Source organism: Oenanthe melanoleuca, chromosome 2 (genome assembly GCF_029582105.1).
Source record: "Oenanthe melanoleuca isolate GR-GAL-2019-014 chromosome 2, OMel1.0, whole genome shotgun sequence".
Classification (NCBI taxonomy): Eukaryota; Metazoa; Chordata; class Aves; order Passeriformes; family Muscicapidae; genus Oenanthe; species Oenanthe melanoleuca.
The window spans coordinates 25,339,836-25,361,988 of record NC_079335.1 but is presented as its reverse complement, the minus strand read 5'-3'; the positions used below and the strand labels follow the sequence as shown (position 1 = coordinate 25,361,988).

Below are 22,153 nucleotides of genomic sequence, written 5' to 3'. Positions count from 1 at the left end.
CCATGATGAAGTACAATCACAGAATAGCTCAGGTTAGAAGGGACCCCTAAGGGTCAGCTAGCCCAGCCCTTCTGCCGTGGTCAGGGACATCTTCAACTAGATCGGGTTGCTCAGAGCCCTGTGCAGTGTGAGCTGGATGTTCCCAGGCCATCGGACACCACCACTCTGGGCAGCATCAACCCACCCTCTCCAATGTGTTAGGCACACACAGATTTCCTTGAGTGAAAGGGGGGAAGGGGCAGCCACAGTTGGGGCCTGAGAGATACAGACAAGGGCACAAGGAGAATTATTTGGGGTCAGCATGGATGAAGAGGTAGAGGTTGTGTGCTTGGCCATGCAGAGTGAAGGGTGTGAGGAAGTGACAGACATGGGAGTCAATATGAGCCACAGTCTGTCACTTTTGTTTTACAGTTGTTTTAAGAGTATTTTGTACATTCTTCACTTCTTCATTGCAATTCCTAACAGATTTTTCTGCTGTTTCGCTCCAAGGGGAAAAACTGCTGATGTTTTTTACTGACAGTAAAAGCTTTTCTCTGAGTCTTTGCAGGTCACTGAAAGCCTTTCAAAATGTGCATGTAGAACTGTCTTTGTACATGTACACAGGGGAAAATAGAAGCATAGGACTACACATATTATTTTGTGTTTGTTGGCATTAGATTTTGTATTGTATTTTTAGCACCTTGTCACTTAGTAGTGGCTGCACCTTGTGTTCTGCTCCCATACCTGAAGTTAACATGATTGGAAGAAGTTTGTTGGTCTGTGAGCTATATTCCCTCCTGCATTAACTTCATGGCAAAGTAAGTAAAGATCTGATTTTATTAAGATGACACAGATCGTGGCCCTTGTTGGTCATTCAGAGTCTTGCAGCTAATGGTAGAGGGTGTTTGGCAGTGTGTTTTCAGTCAGGGTTCAGTGTGAGTGCATCTGTTGTGGATGAGGACTGTAGGGGCTTGTGCTGGCTGAGGCACAGAGTTACAGAACAGGAGGAAGCAGAGACTTGGCAGGGGTACCACTGAGCTGTTTGCTGCAGCTGAGCAATGGTATGAATGAAGAGGGCTCTGGAAATAATTAGGTAGTCTTGTTTCCAGTGCAGCATATGAAAAGCCTTCCTGAGCAGTAATGGAAGTGTGGGCAAGAAACCAGAAAACGTCACGGGTTTATTCAGGCAAGCATGCCTTAACTTGCTGTTCAGTAAGGAAATGCATGTTTATATGTAACTAAGAAGAATCACTGTGAACAGTAAGTACAGGAGATGCCTCACTGCAAAAATTCTTATCAAATCCTGAAATACTGTAAAAATGAGTAAGAAAAACTTGTTGCAAACGCTTTCACTTGTTTACATTATCCATCTTGCTTACTTAAAATGCAAGATTAAATGTAATCTTCCTTAGCAAAGGAACTAGATTTTGTATTTGCAGAATAGATGTTCAAGAAAAATCCTTTTTGTGCACAGTGCATGCTTTATGATTGCTCAATGTTGATTTATGTGCTGTTCCTGTAAATCTAGTAATATCCAGTAGTGTGTAACCATGAGGGTCAGACCAATAAAAATATGGGAGACATTAATGAAGAAAGGACTCTTTCATGTTCCAACATGCAGCTTCTACAGACTTGAAACAAAGGGCTGAGGCTGGCTCAGGAGTAGGATAAACAGACTATATAAAGGTGGTCTGAGAGTAGAGTCCCTCAGTATAACACACAGCCAGAAAAACAGTTTGGTGCCCCAAATCTGAAACAGGACAAACTCAAGTTCAAATTTCAGAGTGAAAGTAATTACACATTCTTGAAAATATGCATTCTGGGCTTTAGGCTATAGTTGTTAACATTGCCCTGGCAGAAGGAAAAGACTTTAAGGTGACAGAGGCTCTGATTTATGAACATGGTGCTCAGCCTCTCTGTTTGTCCAACCAGGAACAACATTCCTTCAAAACAATCCTATTGCCAAAATGCTTCTTGCTACATTATAATGTACGTAACCACAAGCTTGCAGGCAGCTGGAATTGTGCAATCTTTCCAGGCAGACTTAAAGAGCTCTCATCCTTCATAGATAAAACAGCTTGAAAGCTGCTTCTTCAAAGAATTTGTCCTAAACCTGCTTCGAATAGGGTTTTTAAGAAGCACAGCCATTTCTGTGTAAACATTAACTGCATACCTGCTTCAGTCTGCCACAAAATGCATGTTACTTTAAAACGAAGGAGCAGGAGGAGCACTGGCTTATAAAAGGAAGATTTGTGTTGTTTTTATTATTCCCTTTGGTCACTGTGGATTACAGAATGGAACGTGCACCATGATTCTGTGCTCCCACTTGTTTTCTAGCTGGACTGCTCAAGCCGTTGGAGGGATATCTGTGCTGGGACTCAAATATGGATCAAATGTGGATTAGTGGTCCAGTCTGATGCAGTGCTGTTATCTGGTGCCTCAGCTCTAGTGACAAGACTAGTGACAAGACCTGCTGGATCAGCTCCTTCCAGATGAACTTTGGCACGAGTACATCATTCTTCACGGAAAACAAAAATCCCAAGTTATTTCTCTTGCATTTATTAACTTTTTGTTAATATTTTATTTCGTAAAATCCCAGATTTTATTTTCTGGATGTTTACTTGTTTCAGTAGACATTATGCTGTACACCATACTGGCTTTGAAAAGGACATCATAGGACAACCTGTTTTTTCAGAAGACTAAGTGAATACACTGGGTAAATAACTTCTTTGCTTATTTTTATCCTAGATTTATTTTAAAGCTTATTGAATTAAAATTAACACCAGATTCACCTGTTTTGTGTCTCATGCACGTCATAAATTATTATAAAAGGCACAGATCTATAATTCTGAAGATAAGAAAAATAATTGAGTTGATTAATATTTAACAATGTATAGATTAAATTTAGAAGAAAATCTGAGAAAAAAAACCAAACAGAAAAGCATTTGGTTGTTTGAAAATAAATAATACCTATGACTTTCAGTTGACTACAACTCTTTGCTAGTCTACTCCCTCTGAAAGACTTTCTGATTTAGCAAGTTATGCCAGCAGAATAAACCTCTGTGTAGTGTTAGGAAAAATTCCATTGCGGCTTTCTAAATCAGCATGAAGGAATTAGACTGCATTAGTTATTCATGGCTTCAGTGACACATGGATGAAGGATCCCCCCCCCCAACTTTCCTTTTGTTATATTTCTATCACAACTTTCTTAGAAATAGAGAGCAGCAGTTGTGTGCTTCTGCCTGCTAATGACCTCAGCTGAGGCTGTTTGGAGTAACCACATTCCAGGAGAGTCTGAGATCTTTCTTGAAAGCTCTCATTGATTTTAATATCCATGCTACTGTAGTAAAAATAGCAGGTAAGGCAAGGCTAAACAGAGTGAGACAAGAGGTTATTCATATAAGGTGCTACCTTACCCATCCTGGTGAAACAGAGACATTATTTAGAGCAACAGCCTGAGAGGCACTGTTCTATTACAGCAGCCTTTCTGCTGAAAGAAGCAAGCATATCACCTACCCTCTGGTAAGCTGCTAGCTTCTCTTTTTAACCCCTCCTTAGATTTGGGCTACAGCAGCTTTTCTCTCAGATCTCCTCTGTGATTTGCTTTGGGGTAGGGATGGAGTGCTAGGGGTGGAGCAAGTCCCTCCTGTGGGAAAGCCAGTCAATGACCATAGCAGTGCATTGGAGTACTGAAGCAATAATTCATTAAATATTTTTATAAACATTAAATTTAGAAATCAAATGGAAGTATGCTTGTTTCCTATTGAGTGAGAAATGTTTGCTTCAGATGAGATCAAAGCGGATTTTTTGCTGCTGTTGGTTGAGTTTTTAGTATTATAATTTCTAAGAGTATTTTATTTTATGCTGTTTCCTCATACTGCATAATCTTGTTTTATTTGCTTTCCTCATTGGGAAATGTCCAACAGTACAATCTGCCATGAATACTCCCTTTGAGACCTGTTGATGCTCATACTCAGTGTTTTGAAGTTTTAACTACACACATGTTGAAAACTGCTTGCTCATCTGATTTCATATTCCAATAGCTATTAATATAAAATATATTTGTTTGGATTTTTTTAAACTTTTGGTCAGCCTTCTACAGGCAGGAGAAAATTGCCCAGAATGTGCTTGGAGAAAATAAGAGATTGGCCATGACTTTTGCAATGGCTTTCTACATGCATATTGATTTCTAATACACATGTAATTAAAATGTGCTAGCTTTTAATTTTAAATGTTATTCTTAATCTCACTAATTTTCTGACTGAAGCTAGAAAATGTTGATCAGTATTCTTAGCTGGTTTGACTTTGCCTGGTTCATTGGTGGCATAGTACACTTTGATTATGGAGAAAATTTGTGGAGGTAGGCAAAATTCACCAAAAAGAAAAGATCATGAAATTAGGTGTAAATGTGATGTCCAGCATGTTCCAACATCTTTCATAGGAGTTGGCTTCCTAAATTGCCCCTGCAGGCAATCTGCTGAAGTCAACAGTAATTGATCTCTGAGACCTTATTGAGTTACCAATATTTCTTAAATTAAAGGATGAGAATTGCTAAATGCTCTAACAAGTAGAAACACCTCAGTCCCTCTGGAAGGCTATGGAGCAGTTTGTAAGGCTGTAAGTTCCTGTGCAAGTACATATGCACTTCCCTGAACAAGCCTGGCTGAATCATTTGGCAAAGGTGACTTACCTCCTTAAGAAGGAAGCAATCACCATGAAATGTAGACCCCTGAAGAATGGGAAAGTGTCTGAGAAAATCCTGGCCTCCCAAACCAGCCCTTTATGGAAGAACTGTCTTTGATTCCAGCTCTAGTTTTCACCTACTATCAACTTGTCCCTTCTTCCTTCACTTTTGTGTGACATTTGGCAGTGGATTAAGTAAGAAATGAGCTATTGAGAATTATCTGTATATGGTGTTACTGTTACTTCTCAGGTGTCAGTCTCCAAGGTCCTTTCTGTTGCTCTTTGCACATACAGCTGTGAGGTAAACATGAAGCTGCAAAGGATTTAGGGTCATTATGTCTGTCTGGGCTCTCAAGGCATTGTTCTTTCCCTGAGAGGAAAATTTCCCTCCATTTATTGAGAGAGTCCCTAAGGAAAAGGAAGATCTGCATGAGAATAGGGTTCTGAAGTTGTGTAGCAGAGGTCACTTGCTGACACAAGGCAGGGGCAGATGTTGGCAGCTGTGTCACTCAGCCTGGGCATCCTCTCAGGCACATTGGCACATTGATTCCAGAAACCAATAGCTCTTTCTGTTTGTTCCACTCCATGGGAGCAAGACAGCAAGGATCTTCCTTAGCATCAGAAAGCTTTTATACTTTGCTCTTCAGACTTCATGCTCAAGAGTTACTAAAATGTCACAGTTGAGATGGACATGCCACACAAAGGGACTCAGCATAACTTCAGAAGGCTTCTTTTCTGTTTATTATAACAGCTTGCTGTCTTTCATACACTCCACAAAGTTTACATTTTATTCATTGGTTACAATAGATCAACACAATGTTCATTAGTGCAAAACACTCTCCACCACTATTTTCAACTAACTTTCACAAAACCTTTCTAAAATACTTTTTCCAGCTGCAGGTTTCTTCTTGCTTATCTTCTTCTCTTCTCTATCTCCATGCCAACAGCCTTGGTAAAATTCCTTTTAGAAGTAGACCTTATCAATTAACTCTGTCTTGCTCACAGACCAGCTCTCAGCCCCTTCCACACTAAAATACTGTACTGGTATTTTTGCTGCCATAAAGTTTTATCATCACAATACCCAAATATTTTAAAGCAGGATGCAAAGAACCTCAGTTTTTAAATTACTGCATAAATTAAAACTTTCTGGTCTCAGGAAGCCACTCTTGAGTGCTAGAAGCTTCACCATAAATATTTGTCATCTACTATAATATAGGATTTTACAACTGAAAATGGCCACCCCTGAAAGAAATCACCTTATTAGAGCTCTGATGGTTGTCCCCAATAAGTTCTCTCAGTTAGCTTTTTCTGTCTTTCACTTGGATTATATGGACCCTCAAAATGTGACCTATATGTCCATATTTTAGAGAAGACCGATTGAAGCATTCTTGAACACATAAGCTCCTCAGTTTAAGCTTCTTGGAACACCAGTTTGAGGCAGAAGCAACAGTGATGGTCCCAGAAAGGGGAATCATGGCATGAGGATGAAGGGATAGTGACAACAGTAGAACAGGACTACTGACCAGGTTCAGTAGGAAAAAAATAGCAGAAGCTATAAATGAGATAAAGAGTTAGACAACAGACACTGGGCATATCCTTGAATAATTTCCATCATTGCCTGGAATTTACAGAAGTAAATTCTTTATACACTTGACAAAAAAAAGTTATTCTTATGCTATTATACAAGGAGATCTGTACAGGAGACTATTTCCTATATTCCACTAATTTTCTCAATAGCATGAAGACTTTGCTGAGAACAAGCATGAGTGAACTCAGTGAATCTTGTTTGTTTAAGAAGACATAGTCCTGAATAAAGAAATCAGTAACTGCTCCAGCATTGGTATGGCACTGAATTAAATCAGTGCACTGTCAAAGCTGCTAGAAATGCTAATGTTGTCTTGGTGGAGGACAGGCAGAAGCTATTTAAAATATTGTGTTCAAAAATTTCTACTTTCAGATGATAAAAATTAATTGCAGTGAAGTTGCATCTTGGTTATGGAAACTGGAAACTGAATCTCTTACTCTTTCATTCTCAGACCATACTTATTTGTGGACTTATTTGAGGGTCTGGGTAAAAGTTTTGCTAATGTGACATGCCTCAAAGTACTGAATTTTGAACTGTTTCTTCTAATTATTTTTCTTTCATAATGGTTTCATCTGCAGTCACTTATTTATGGAAGAAATACTTCCCTACACAGCACCGGTTGCACATTTTTAGAAATCAGAAATAATCTTTTGGTAGCACAAGAGATAAGAGAAAAATACGCAGAACATTGTGTTACTTAAGAAAATAATTTCAACTTTACCTTTGTGCCTCATGAAAGCTGCAGATTGTAAAAGTGCTTCTAGGCTTCAGTAGCACTGCCAGTTTAAATGATCAAACTCCCTTTAGCTAGCAGGCCATCTGTACTAGACTGAAATAGTTGTGCATTTCAGCTCACAACCAGAGCTTGCATTTAAAAATCTGGAAAAAAAAAAAAATTAAAATTGTACATCAAGCATAAGAAGCCCAAGATGATTTTAAACCAGCTATGCTGAAAAAATAGTATTAATAAAAAATTATGCCCAGATTTTCAGCATGCTACTATCATGATGAACTCTCCAAACAGCTGCCATCATGGGAGGGGTTTCTGCTGATATTTCATGTAGCCATTGAGAACAAAAATGGAGACAGGAGGTTCTGGAAGTATTGGCCTGTATTTTGGGTTGGATTTTTTTTTCCTCCTTTCTGTCACACAGAAGGAAACAGGGGAGGCTTATCTGGAATTTAAAGGAAGATATATTAATGATGTATTGGATGCATGGAATTTCTCCCTGCAAACCAGGATGATGTTTTTTTATTCATAGTGAGATGATGTGAGAAGTAAGAGAAGTCACTTTTGTGTGAGAGAAGGTGGTCAGAAAAAAAAGGACACTTTTGACAAGAGTTAATATTTAACTTTATTCCAGTGCTCCCACAGCGTTCCTGTGGTTAGAGAAAGTGCCATTAGGATGAGAAAAGCATTTAATCTTTAAAGAGAGTTTGGCATCTTTTAATTTTTAATACTCATCAGGCCTCATTTGCTATTTGATCAATTAGGAAAGTGAGTTGCATCCAAAAAGCTGGGAAGGAACACATAGAATTATAATATATTAAGGGTTGCTAAAACAGCCATATTTTACAAAGGAAAGCAAACCTTTCAGGAAGTTTGGGATGGGCAGATTGTTTTAAACTGGCCACCGACCCACGATTTAACAGCATAAATTTGTGAGTCACGTGTAATGTGTAAATGTCATGTGTAAACATTTGTACTCAAATGGGGTTTGCTTTGCCAGTGTTGCATGGATGAGCTTTGTTCTACTCAGGGAACTTGAATCTAGGTAACAGGATTTTGAGGAAGTTATCTTCAGAAGTGCTTTAGAATGTGTGTGGAGGGCGGGGAGGGAAGGAGAAACAAATGTGTTTTGAGACAGACCAAAATTAGCCTTTGGTCTAAGCACCCTTATACATCAGCAGGACCCAAGAAGTGAGACAATCACTGCAGTCCTGGGCTCCTCATCCCCAGGGAGCTCAGCCCAGAGCTGTGCCTGTGTGCACAGGGCCAGCTGATCATGGAGCTATGCAGTTAGGTCGTTTTTCCCAGCTCCCAGCATTCTTGGACCCTGTCCTGAGAGCCAGAGGGAGATGCTTTTACAGGCATGTTTTGTTGGACTCTCTTATACAGAAGTGTTCCAGGGACAGAATGTTCCATACTCAATCCCTGTGAATGCTAGTGGCTTCTCCTGGGAAGTCAAGTGAGGTTAATAGCTAAGCTGCATTTTTCACTGCAGCAGCAATCTCATCTCTAGGAGCAGTAAAACTCATTTTTTACCCTCACATTAACATTTACCTTGTGAGATTAGAGGTTTTGAGGCCCTTTTTCTCTTTTCTCTGGTGTTCTCCAGCAGAACAGTTTTCAAGTGAATGTCATTTGATGAAACAAAAAATAATAAAATTAGAATTATTTCTGGGATAAGAACAGATTTTAGGAAGAGGTATTCTTGTAGAGGACACTCCAGCTGTATTCAAACTGTGTTTCCAGGGATACAGTGTCTCCTTCTTCCTCAATGTAATGTAACGTAGAATTATAATTCAAGACAAATCATAATTGTGAATTCAGAGTTAACCAAAGCTTCAGAATCTCTAACCAAGGACAGTGGCCTCATATTTATCCATTGAAAAGGTATGCAACTGTGAAAATTAAGAACATTCACTAGTGTGCTGCTCCTGAACTGCAAGATAAAATCAGTCAAAATAGCTGTTCTTTGTATCATTTATGCCTTGTATGTTAATTACCTTATCAAGGTCTCTGATATCACATGCATTAACAAAGATGTTCTCTCCTCTTGTTTTCAGGTAATGTGAATTGAAGATGCCAGCCCCTTGGCAAATATGCTGCAACAAAAAGTCCAGAACCAAGAATGCAAAAGCTGAAATGGACAATATGGCAGAGACAAGTGAAAAAATGCAGATGAAGAAAGAAATCACGTTACTAAATGGAGTGTCTTTAATTGTAGGGAACATGATTGGCTCTGGCATATTTGTGTCACCCAGAGGTGTTTTAATGTACAGTGCTTCCTATGGACTCTCGCTGGTCATCTGGGCACTTGGTGGGATTTTTTCCCTGTTCGGAGCTTTGTGCTACGTTGAACTGGGAACATCCATCCTGAAATCTGGAGGCAGTTATGCCTATATTCTGGAGGCATTTGGGGCCTTTGTGGCCTTCATCAGACTCTGGTCTTCCTTGCTAATTATTGAACCAACAACTCAGGCAGTGATAGCAATCACATTTGCTAACTATATTGTCCAGCCAATTTTTCCCCATTGTGAACCTCCATATAATGCAGTCAGGTTGATTGCAGCTGCCTGTATATGTAAGTAGTGATTGCTAGAAGTTAAGAACTGTAATTTTACATGGCCAGAGGAGGTTTTTCTATATTTCTATTTCTTTGCATTCTGTGAAAATAATTATTACCTATCTAAAACATATACTTAGGAACTAATAATCTTTTATTCGGATGTCTTGTGCTTGGGGAAGGCATTACTAGAGGGAAGAGGAGAATTACAAGAATTTGTCAGGGATAAATTGTGACTGCTGGTTAAAGATACATGTATGCCTATGGTTCACTGGCCTAACTGGCTGATAGGACACTGTCACTTGCACAGATTCATTTATAAAATGAAGGCAAGAAGTTCTTTGAGCATGTGTGGTTGCATGCTAGTGCCCTTACTGTGTAGAATGATTTCTAAATTATTCTTGTTTTGAGCATTGCAAAACCCTTTTTCTTCCTTTCAAAACTTAAGTATAGGTTATAGGCAGGTCAAGGAAACAGAAACAAAAACCAAGGAGACTTCTAGATAAGAAATAGCCCACTTTGATCTGTGCTTGAGAGCAGTCTAGGTCACCGTGCCACATTTGTTCTGCCCTCTTCTCCAGCAGCTGGGCTTCATACCTGGTACCAATGCACATCATTACCTTTCCTCATCTATCTCTGTTTTGGATCATGGGATAGCAAGGGGGAGAAGTTGCCTGTGATGTCCTGTGTGTGTGCTAGAGTGAGAACAGATGGGCACAAGGCTCAGCCCTGGCTGGACCTGCTGCCAGCCAAGGGACAAACCTGATGGCAGAGGATATGGCAAGTGGAGGAAAGGAAAACTGGTTGATCCACCTGCTCTCTGCAACCAACTACTTTGTTATTTTTGTTCTGTCAGAGCTGGGACTTGAGAGAACTCTGTAAGTAAGTGCTGTGCAATCTTCAGGCCTGGCTCAATTCAGTATCTTGTCCACAGCATGCAAACTGCTTTAGTGCAGAAGTTGTCCTTATTCTATACCTAAACTAGAACTTATCTCACCATGAAGAAATTTGGGATATACAGAATAAAAGAACTGTCATTTGCATGTAAACAACTCTTGTTGAGTTTAGTATTAATTAAAAGTTAATATTAAGTTTATTTTTATTAAGTCAATATTAATTGAGTTAATATTAATTAAAAGGAGAAGGAGTTAGTCCTAAGATTCAAAAAATGATGTGTTTTATCTGACCTACTGTCATGAAAACAGTATTCTTAAGAAAACCATTGTGTAAATTTTAAACCAGGTATTTCATTTTAATAAGTCTGAGTGGTCCTGAAGTGGTGAAATTTGATTCAGTTTTACTCCTTGAAAGAGCAGTGGTATCTAGAAAGATGGTTTTGAAATATGACTAAAGGGATGTTAAGCATCCAGTGCTCCTTTCATACATATTCTTTTTCTCTGCAGGTTCCTTAACATTTATTAATTGTGTTAATGTGAAGTGGGGTACCCGTGTACAAGACATTTTCACATATGCAAAAGTTATGGCTCTTATCTTGGTGATATCTGTTGGCCTTTACAAAATTGGCAAAGGTAAGAATCATTTTCATTTACCTAAACTCTATGCAACGAATCATATATGATTCAAAATCATGTAGGGATGATTTCAAATTATTTCAAAATCCATGTAGGGAGATCCTTAAGGCTTGCAAATGAAGTGTTGTTTATTGGAATAAAGAAGTCCCCCATAGGCAGATCAGATGTATTTTATGTCTTGTTAACCAATAGGGGGTTAATTATTCAGGTCAAGTCCTGTGCTGCTTGGTCTGAATAGCAAACAGCAGCTGAATTAACATCACTTTACTGCTGTCTAGTTCAAAGTCAGCCTCGGTGTTTGACTCATGCATTACTTGTCCTATAACAGGACAGGGAAACAGAAATTGTATTGCTTCTCACCCCATTCTCCCCCCACCCCACCCCACTGGTGCCACAGCACCCTGCCCAGGGAGGTGACCAGAGAGGGTCAGTCGTAGGTGGGATTTGTGGGAGGGTGTGTTTGTTCTAGAAACAAAGGAGAAGACTGTAACAGTGCAGTTCTGTGAATCACTGGGGCATGGTGTTTCTGTGAGGCATCACGGGGCAGATGAGCCACCTCCTGTCAGCAATAACTGGACTGAACTGAGCACACTAAAGAGCTGGAGAGCAGTTTATTCTGGTGATACCGCTGAGCTTTGAATATGGCAATAGATTTGATTTTATTAATTTGGTCCTCTGGCACAGTGAACTCTTCCAGTTCTAGCTCTGCTGCTTAGATTACTAAGGTTCTTACATTTTACTTTCCTTGGAAATTCTTAAATTGTATAATGATTTTATCTTTATTCAGTTGAAATAAAGGTGGTTTCCCCTCTTCAGTTTAGGGATTATCTTTTTCTCCTGCTAAATTAGCTGATAAAACCTAACAAGCATGTTTACTTTTCCAAGTTTTCTGGCCTCCTCCTTCCCTTGGCTGCAGTTGCATCAGTTGTTACACTGCAATGCTCCATTAGATTTTAGGAAAGCTTTTCTGTGCCCTGACACTAGACATGTCTAGTGCCTAGACATGATTCTTCATGTCCATTATCACCAGTTGGTTGAAGTCTAAAGAAACCTGGACAACCAAACCCAGTCCCAAGAGCAGAGATGTGAAGATTCAGAGAAGAAGCCTTGCTTAAGGGTCACAGTTGCATGAAGGAGTAGTTCCCCTCATAAAACTGCAAAAGTGTGATTCTGTGATGTCACCTCTGTAGCAGCATTGCCCCTGCTTTCAAATTGCCTCCTTCAAAGCTGCCTCCCATCCTGCCCACTGGTGAGCTGTTGGACCCAGGGCTGCTCCCTCTGGTCCCACACAGAGCTCACTTTGTTCCCTCTGCTGTGCTCTGTGGCCTCGGGGAGGGTTAAAGCATAGAGGAAACATTATGGTGAGGCACACAAAATGCTGAGAGCTTTTACTGGTAGTAAAGGTCTCATCTCTGCTTAGTTTAAGCAGAACCGAGCACTTAAATACAGGAAAGACTGGGAGGAGAATGATGTAGGTTTCTGGAGGAAGCTGTGATTAAGTCAATGACCCTTTTCAACTCAGCAGCTGTTTTAATGAAAAGGAGAGCCATGATATTTTAGCCCTGCCATATTCCTGCTGATGTGCTTGGATACACTGCTTGTGTTAAAAGACTGTAAATAGATCTGATTTTGGATATGAGCTGCCTTTAGGAAAAAAAAACAAAAACCAAAAGTCAAAAAAAAAAAAAAAAACAAAAAAAAAAAAAAAACCAAACAAAAAAACAAAAAAACAAAACAAAACCTAATAAACAAAACAAAACAAAACAAAAAAAAAAAAAAAAAAAAAAAATCCTCCAAAAAGCCAAAAAACTTCTCTTGAACATTTTTTATTTTTCTTTCTTTTACCTTCCAACCATTTTCTTCTCCAAAGTATGAGTACATCTCATAGCTTCTGTTCTTTGGTTCAGTTTCAAGCTCTTCGATGACTGAATTGCTTTTGTAGTACCTATAAGCTCCTTAGTTGAATCAGTGCTTTCATTTTACAAAAAAAAGACATTACTTTCTTTCCTAATTGAGGTTTCAGCATGTTACTGTCTTCCCTTAATACTTAACCCACTTCCATTTTCATTAGATAGTCAGCTTTTCTTCTGCAAACTCAGTAAGGCCTTTCTTCCCCATTCCAGGAAGGCAGTGAAGGCTAATGCAGTTTCACTGACATTTCACCTATTTTGCAGCATTCTGCAGGTTGCCATCTCATGGAGCTAAACTACAGCAGATTTTCGAAAGGAAAGATTTTTAATCTCATCTGTTAATTTTGGGGAGCACCCTTGTGGGTCAGAGCATCCCACTGACGCCCATGGCTAAAGGAGGTCCCCCTCTAGTGGCCACTAATTAATCTGGTGGAAATAAAAACATAGCTATTAGGAAGAAATATGAGACAGATTCAGGAACTGAAATTGGGTTTGCCAGGCACCTCATCCTGGCTGACAGAGTCCTGCATGCCCTTGGTATGGCTCCCTCCTTCAGTAATGTCAGAAGAGGACTCTGTGAATTCTGGTAGCATTACAAAAGTCACATCCAAATAACAAACATGAAAATGTTCTGCTCTCTCCCTGTGCAATTCTAGCTGTAGTCTGAACATCTCACTGAAACTCTCCTGTTTGTTGAGTAAAAATGTAAATTGTGCACTTTTAGATGCAGTAATGAAACCTGGATGCAGTGGGGGGTTATTTCCTTTGGTTAGCTGACACTCCAGGTGGAGTGCCCTTCTAAGTTGCAGTCCTTGAAATGTAACAGGCAATTGGCACCTGCCATTTGTACAGGGGAAACAGAAAACCTGAGAGCTCCCTTCGAGGGCTCAGCCTCCAGCCCAGGGATGATCGCCCTGGCTCTCTACTCCGCCCTCTTTTCCTACTCAGGATGGGACACACTCAACTATGTCACCGAGGAAATGCAGAATCCTGAGAGGTAAACACATGCTTTTCCTTTCAATCACTGGCAGGTGGTGGCAGGACAAGCCACTCTGTATTTGTTTCTGATTGGAAATTAGTCAATTTATTTTCTCTTCAGGAACCTTATTTTTTTTTCAAATGAAGGAGCAAGTAGTACTTTCTGATTGTTTCTCATTTATCAGTTGTATCATACTAATGAATCATTTACCTGTATATATGTATTTTACATCTTACATTTTAACATACAACTTTTAAAGAAGGAGAACATATCTCTGCTGAAAGCAAGAAAAAGCAAAGGTGCATCTAGCCCTCTAAAATTCCCTGCTTCTTTTCAGTTAGGCAGAATTATTTTTCCAAGACATTTTTTGCCACCAGTAGAGTAAGACTGCATCAGATTTATGGCTTTTATGATGTGATCTTCAGCATTACTATTCATGGGCAAATACAACCTCCTCCCTTCTGTAGGGATGTCAGCCCTGTGGGAGTTGTGTGCATCAGCCACTCAAGATGCTATAGTCCATCTTGTCTTGGGACATGCATAGGTTATGGGTCAGGAAAAAAATGCCACAATCAAGAAAATACCTAAGTCTGCACTTAAAGCTCAATTTTGAGAGCTCTCTTAAATTGCTGCATATAACAGACAGTGTATTATATTAAATTTACATTAAGGGTTGTTTTTTTATGAACTTGTGACAGACACACAAGCAACAAACTAAGCTTTTTATGGAATTGCTTCATACATGGCTGCATGTTATTTTGTAAACCTGTGATTCAAAATGATGGATTATAAGACATGATGAAGGTATCCATTCACAAATGCTTGAATGTGGGAACAATCTTCTATTTAGGTGCTTCACATTTAAATAACATGAAATAATTTTTCCATTTTCCTTTTGCAGGAACCTACCTCTTTCTATTGCAATTTCAATGCCCATTGTAGCTATTATTTACCTGTTGACTAATATAGCATACTATGTAGTGCTGGACATGTCAGCTCTCCTCAAAAGTGATGCAGTGGCTGTGGTAAGTTGTGGAACTTAACCCAAACAAAAGACTCTACAGGAAAACTTCAGGTGGCATGCCTGGCAAACAGCTGAAATACTGTCATGCTGAAAGCTGCTTAAAACATTTTTCTCATATAACAGTACCAGTACATTAGAAGGTATCAAGAATGTATCCAGTAAATCTGCTTTTGAAAAATCATCTTGTATACTCTGTAAATCCTGCTCTTAACACTACATCACAGGAAAGATGCTTTTGCCAGGATGAAAGAGCCATACAAAGTCTGGGTGTTTGGAGAACCAGGTTTTTTGTTACCATTCTAATGTACAGTATGTAATGTTTAATGCTGCAGGACCTCAGCAATATTTTCAATGGACAAATGTGCACTGAAATGTTTTTTAAAACCTTATCAATATTTTATACAGAAATAAAATGATAATTCATGGATTGCTACAGTTGAGATTTGTCAGAATACTTTAAAGCAAATTAATCATCTTCTTTTCCATCATTGAATTTATCTAGGAATAGGTTTTTTAAGATTTTTTTAATGAATCTGCCAATTTTATTTTGATGCCGATCAGCTTTTTCAAATCCTAATTTCCTAAGTCATTATTGGGTGTCATTAAAAAGCATGGGCCATGACACTACATTTGGGACAATAAGCTCTCATGAGAGTTTCTCAGGATTATCCATATGCCTAACATAGTGACCCTCACCATTATTTTTTTTTCCTGTTACAGACATTTGGAGGTGAAACCCTTAGTCATGCCAAGTGGATAATTCCTATAGCAGTGGCCATGTCTTGCTATAGTGGCTTAAACTCATCAATTATTGCAGCATCTCGGTATGAAATATAGATTTATTCTAAATAACTGAAAAGGAATCATTAATCTGCATTCTTTACTACTGTTTGGTAATTTTTGCCATGTCAAGTCATTCAGTTATGGGGGAGGTATTGTTACAATCAAACATCTTCTCATGATCAGCACCATTTGATAAACTAAAGGCATTTGAGAAGAGAGCAGCACTTACAACAGAGTACTAAAAGAATTATTTCTTTGCTTTGTCAGGAAGCAAAAAGCTATTAATATGGTTGAGTTTCCTTTGTTTTTTTAGACTTTTCTATGTTGGAGCCAGGGAAGGACACCTCCCTGTCAGTCTGAGCTTGATTCACATAAAGTGCTTCACACCAGTCCCTGCTCTCCTGTTCAATGTAAGTGACACCCCAGCCTCCTGCCTGGCTGGGGCAGTTGGGGTTTGGACCTCTGGCAAAACATCTCTGCTCTGCCCTGGACTTCTCACAGGCTTCTTCTGCCCTGGGGACACCTTCTGTGAATGTCCAAAACTTTTAAACCTCCTTGAGGGGGTGGGACTGGAGTTATTTTGGCTGATAAGGTTGTTTTTTTCCAGTGGAAAGAGAATGGCTTGATTCATATCCTACATTCTCCAGCAATATTAGTGAGAAGTACAATAGCATTGCTGAGAAAACAGAGAATGGCTAAAGATGTGATGGTATAGTCAGGAGCTGTTTGAGTCTTTAATGTGAGCTTTTAGAGTGTCACTGGAGAAGAATATGTCAGGAACATCTCTCCAACTCTGCTGCAAACTGATGTTCTACTACTCTAGTTACAACAGAAGTGATAAACTCCTAAAAATACATTTCTACCATTGGATGCCTTTAGACCTGTTGACCTTTTTCTGCTGTCACTACACAAATGAGATCTTGTGACACTAAATTGTGGAACTGTAACTTACAGAATTTGTGGAAATTATTTTCGTGAAGAATCTGTGAATTTGTGCATGCATTTTATTTGGTGTCCACCATTGTCCTGTGTGACATATCTTTTACAAATAGATTATCATACTGATCCTGTTTGACATCAAATAATTTACTAAAATTATAATCTCATTATGAAGACTTCTCACAGAGACTGTGTTTGCATTAGCAAGATGATCTATCCTCTCTTAATATACCATCATTCACATTTTCCATGTGGAAAGTGGAAGTTTTTTCTGCTCATCTGTTAAAATAGACATTGCATTCTTGGTGGTTTCTGTTGTTCTGTGCAGGCAGTATAAAACAACTGCAGGACACAGAATTTACTCTAATGCTCTCAATTTATGAATGGACTGATATCCTAAGGTCATACAAATAGGTTGGAAACAGGGCAGTTTATAATTTTACTCTGTCTTTATTTTCACATTAAAAACTCTTTGTTTTTATTATTTCTAGGGCTTAATGACTTTGCTTTATCTCCTTGTGGAAGATGTTTTCCTCCTTATTAATTACTACTGCTTCAACTACTGGCTCTTTGTGGGTCTATCTATTGCAGGACTAATATATCTGAGATACACTCAACCACATAGACCACGGCCTGTTAAAGTAAGTAAAAAACCAGGAAGAAAGCTCTAAAAGCCAGCTAATGCATGTGTTCATATGATCATTAATATCACAACCATAACAGCACCAGTTATATTGTAGATTATTTATTAGCCATAGAAATTCTTTCAAAATACAAGATGAAGGACCAAAACACATTAGAGTCCACAAGAACATCTGTTCTGGTAGTTTTGCTGTGAGATTGAAATGATACATACCATTTATTCATCTTTCATTCAGACTTATAATAATTTTTGTTTCAAAACAAATAAGGAATGAGTAAATAAATGTCTGGGGTTTTTAGCCCATCCTGGAAGAATAGCAGACCTCTGTAGAACTGGTGATGGAGGCTACAGAGAGGTTAACACTCTGATCAAACCTACATGATGTAACAAACACAGTAAAATCCCTCCAAAGCCCATAAATATCCACAATTCTGCCCAAACAGGAGTTAGTTTAAATAATCAAATATATTTTTTAATGTTCCCTCCCACTGCATAGTGGTCCTAGACAGTAAAATGCAAGTTTAATGACTGACTTAGAAGAGCATTTGACTATCAGATCAGGGAGATTGCACAGAAACATAGTGTGCCTGAAACCTGTTTCTAGTTTTAATCCAGTGATTGTGCAGGAAGCAAGGATGGAAAAACACAGAATGCACACACGACCAGGCACTGGCTCCTGTTTGTTGGCACCATGACCTGCATTTTGGCTCTGCAGTGATGCAGCAAAAATCAAGAGAATTACAAATTAACACCCCCCAAATATTTCTTCTTTGTCAATCTCTCTTCCTAAACTCCTGCATTATTTTTACAAACACATTTTCTTTCTATGTAACATCCTGATTAATTTTAAAAAAGATTCAAACAAAGGCATAAAATATCCTAAGCACCTTTTGCTAGAAACCTTCCCAAATTTTCCTGAAGCGTGTTCACACTCAGTTTCCAAACTTTCCACAAAATATGTGGAAGATAAAGATTAAATCTTGCCTTATTGGCAGTTTTGCCTCTGATTCTACTAAGGATTACAGTCAGATTATACACAATGACTGTTTAATTCCTGTCAGCATTTGCCAGCTTAGTCAACACCACAAGTCCACATAACCATTTCCTTTTCTGAAATGTAGCAGTTGGTTTTAATCAACTTACATTTTTAACATTTATAAGGAAAAAAGAAAGTATTTATACCAGTAAACTCTCACTAATTTCAGCTGATATTCAAATGTCAACTCCTGTACCCTTGAGAAGGCTCATTACTAGAGACAGTAAAAAAGACAAAATAGTGAAAAATAAATTAATAAAGTTTCAATAACTTGCATAGAATCATAGAATCATAAAACATTAAGGTTTGGAAGGGACCTTAAAGATCACGTAGTCCTAACCATCTCTGCCTGTGGCAGGGACAACTTTTTTTTCCCAGGCAGGGACAGATCAGTTTGCTCAAGAATTTATCCAACCCAGCCTTGAACTACTGCCAGAGTTGAGGCACCCACAACCTCCCTGGGCAGCCTGTTCCAGTGTCTCACCACTATCACAGTAGAGAATTTCTTCCTAATACCTAACCTGAACTGCCCCTCTCAGTTTGTACCCATTACTCCTTGTCCTATGACTACAGTTCCTGACAAAGGATCCCTCTCCAGCTTCCCTGTAGTCCCCCTTAAGACACTGGAAGGTTGCAATGAGGTGTCCATGCAACCTTTTCTTCCCTTGGCTGCTGTTGTAGGGAAGGTGCTCCAGTCTTCTTATCAGCCTCGTGGCCCAACTTTCCTTATTTTTGATATGGTATTTGTTAAGTGCCCACAAAAAATGGTTGTAAACCAGTCCATTAGCTCCACAACATCAAGATGGTAATTTAAGGTCTAGTGAGGTAGTTCCCAACCAAAACTACCTGTAAAAATTCAGAACTGAAGTTGGAGACAAAGCTACCCATTACTTAAAGTACTTCTTTCAAAAGTTGATCTTTAAGTAATTGTAAAGGAACTGAGTTTATGCAGGCCTGAAAAAAAATAAAATAGTCAGATGCTCAGATGTGTACCAAATAAGAGCCCTCAACAGTGTACACAGAAGCTAACAAATTATGCTAACTGTAAGCAGTCAAAAGATTCAGTGCATACTTTTATTATTGCCATGTCTAACTTTAATCTGCAAAGCCTGAATTTTTACAACAGAGTATTTGTTGCATCTTTTAACAAATGCTGTATTTTTTTTTTTTTGTCTTCACAGCTTAGCCTCTTCTTCCCTATAGTATATTGTTTGTGCTCCCTATTCCTGATTATAGTGCCTCTCTACAGTGATACTATCAATTCCCTTATTGGTGTTGGTATTGCCCTCTCAGGCATTCCTGCATATTATTTGGGAGTCCATCTGCCAGTTGAAAAACGACCTAAATGTCTACTTTGGCTCTCTGGTAAGCAACATCATGTCCCAGTCACCATGTCAAAACCTTGGTCAGAAAAAGGAGAGAATAATTTTTCCTAAAATCCTTTTCTTTATGAAGTTTTGCTATGCTTTGGTATGTGGCATGTCTGAGATTCTCTGCTTTTCCACATGGTCCTGAAAACAAAACCATGCTTACCTGTGCAAAACTGTCCAATATGTGGATGTCATATGAAATTCATGGTGCTGAACCATTTCAGTATGTTGGCTCAATAAAAGCCATGTAGGATTTTGAATACTAAACCTAAGCTTTTTAATACTCTGGAAGGCAGAAATATCAGTATGTCTTCACTTTCCATCCAAGGAATGGAACAATCCAAATCAGAGGAGTTCACAGATTTTCAGAAATGATGAAATAATTAATTATTGGTTTGAAGCATAGTTGCCAGTCCTCAAATTCAGGCAGTCCTGAAAAACAAATATTTAATATTTTTATTTATTATGCTTTTAATTCAGCTATCAATTAAGTGAAAATGTTGATGAAAATCAGTTTAAACAAGAATTTCAATACAATTATTGACTTCCATTGCCTTTAGCTATTTAAAACATATGCTTGATTCTATTGGTTAAAGTGTTTCAAGGTTTTCCTAATATCTGTGTACTGTTTTCAAATTCTCAAAATCCAGATGTATATCTAAGATACATTATAAATTTCTTTCACACATTTTTGCCAGTACAGCTACAATAACGAAGTATGTTCAGATGCTCTTCTACTGCTCTCTGTCAGACCTGGACATAGACATGGAACCCACAGCAGCTAAGAGCAAATAGAGCTGCCTCAACATTGAGAATTGTGCCTTGACATCTCCTATCTGGAACAATTTTTGTCATCTGAAGTTCTCCCCATATGTTCAGTCATTCTAGAGCACTAACCATGGTACCGTGCATCAGTTTGATGTCTGTTAAGTTGTGATGGTTTTATAAAACATTCTGTTTTCCAGGATTTTTTTAAAATTCTGTTTGTTAATGGTGAGTTATCATGTAATGTTTTGAAACTATAAAGCACTTAATGAACAAATATTTATTAGTAGATAAATGCTGAATATTAAAGGCAAAAGAAGAGTAAAAAAATAGATCAGAGCTTTGCAAGATTCAAAGTCTGAATTTAAAAGTAGAAGTCACAGTAGTCTTCTAAAAATGTAACTAAATTCTTAGCCAAAGCAAAAAAAAAAAAAGATATAGTTCTTGCTGGTAAACATGTTTGGAGCTTTAATACTAGTGTTGAATTATTCTAATGCATAATTCCTGGCATGTGTAGTTTACCAAAAGCAGAAAACCAAAGGGTTTGGTCATTTAAGTTCTGTGAGAAGTTTTCATTTGATGATGGTCCACACACATTACTCTTTTGTAGAAAAGGTATTTCCAACAAACAAATGATGCCATTGTTCAGAATAGTTTTGCTTTCCAGAAGAGCAGTCTGCCATGGAGAACTTCAAGGCACTGGGTCACATTCCATCTAGTGTATATTCAGGGAAAAGACCTTCTCAGACTGTCCTTTGCTTGCCTGCAAGTATCAAAATCAAACTGATTTTTTCCACAGTGGAACTTACTTCAGAAATTCACAAGGACAAATTAAAAATTGATGTTTTTCAAAATTCCTTGAGCCCCTTCCTAATCCCTGAGACCTCACCAGTTTCTGCTGGCAAGGTAACCTGCAGGTCTCCTACTGTGCACACAGATAGGTCTTCACACCATGCAGGTGCCTGTTGCACAACACCCAGCACAGACAAGTGCACCCACCAGAGGGTGCCATGAAAGAAAAGGGTAGTTAAGAACTAGGGATCTTCTCCTGAACATTAACTTTTTCAGTGTGGCACACAGGAATGTGCAACTAGTCCGAATCCTTGGTCTCCTGAAAAGGAAAAGACAATAACTGTTACGGGAAAAAAAATAAAATAAAAAAGCCACCAGCCTTGCAACCTAGACCTTAAAATTCTTCAGCTCTAATATGGTTTGTTGACATGCAGTACCATTTGTAATCCTTTTTGGCAAGTCATACTTCCTTTCTGTTTTTATATTTAAATGTAACATGCATTGTTTTCAATTTGAATTTTGCCATTCCTCTTCAACTAACCCTGACTAAGGTAATTTAAGCTTATTCAAGTCTCTGTAGCTTCCAGAATTGTTGTGTGTTGTTGATGTCTGTTCAAAGAAAGAGCAATGGAACAGGCAATTCTTACTATTTAAGCCTCCCTTCACTCCCTCCCCACATTGCAAAAGTCATTTGGAGGATTGTAATTTCATGCATCTGGGGTGTAGTTTAGTTTGCCCAGCTCAGAACATCCCCACGTACTCTTCACACACAATATAGTGTTACAGTATAGCACCACTGTGATGCTGTCCTGTGAGTGCACAGGAATTCTGCATTTTCACCCC

General features: G+C 38.6%; 1 protein-coding gene across 2 annotated transcripts; it reads left to right on the top strand.

The window, feature by feature from the left end:
- The first annotated feature begins 1,400 nt into the window (after window positions 1-1,400).
- On the top strand, window positions 1,401-21,650 carry LOC130249265 (Y+L amino acid transporter 2-like). 2 transcript variants are annotated; one of them, XM_056483882.1, is made up of 10 exons: window positions 1,401-2,695; window positions 9,038-9,555; window positions 10,941-11,066; window positions 13,832-13,976; window positions 14,860-14,983; window positions 15,703-15,806; window positions 16,079-16,175; window positions 17,196-17,345; window positions 19,565-19,748; window positions 20,452-21,650. In XM_056483882.1, the coding sequence occupies exons 2-10, from the start codon at window positions 9,054-9,056 to the stop codon at window positions 20,463-20,465; spliced, it is 1,446 nt and encodes a 481-aa protein (XP_056339857.1). In that variant the 5' UTR covers window positions 1,401-2,695; window positions 9,038-9,053; the 3' UTR covers window positions 20,466-21,650. The 2 variants fall into 2 exon arrangements, with proteins under 2 accessions (XP_056339857.1, XP_056339856.1); XM_056483881.1 differs by having other exon boundaries at window positions 1,403-2,695; window positions 20,457-21,650.
- Window positions 21,651-22,153: the final 503 nt, after the last annotated feature.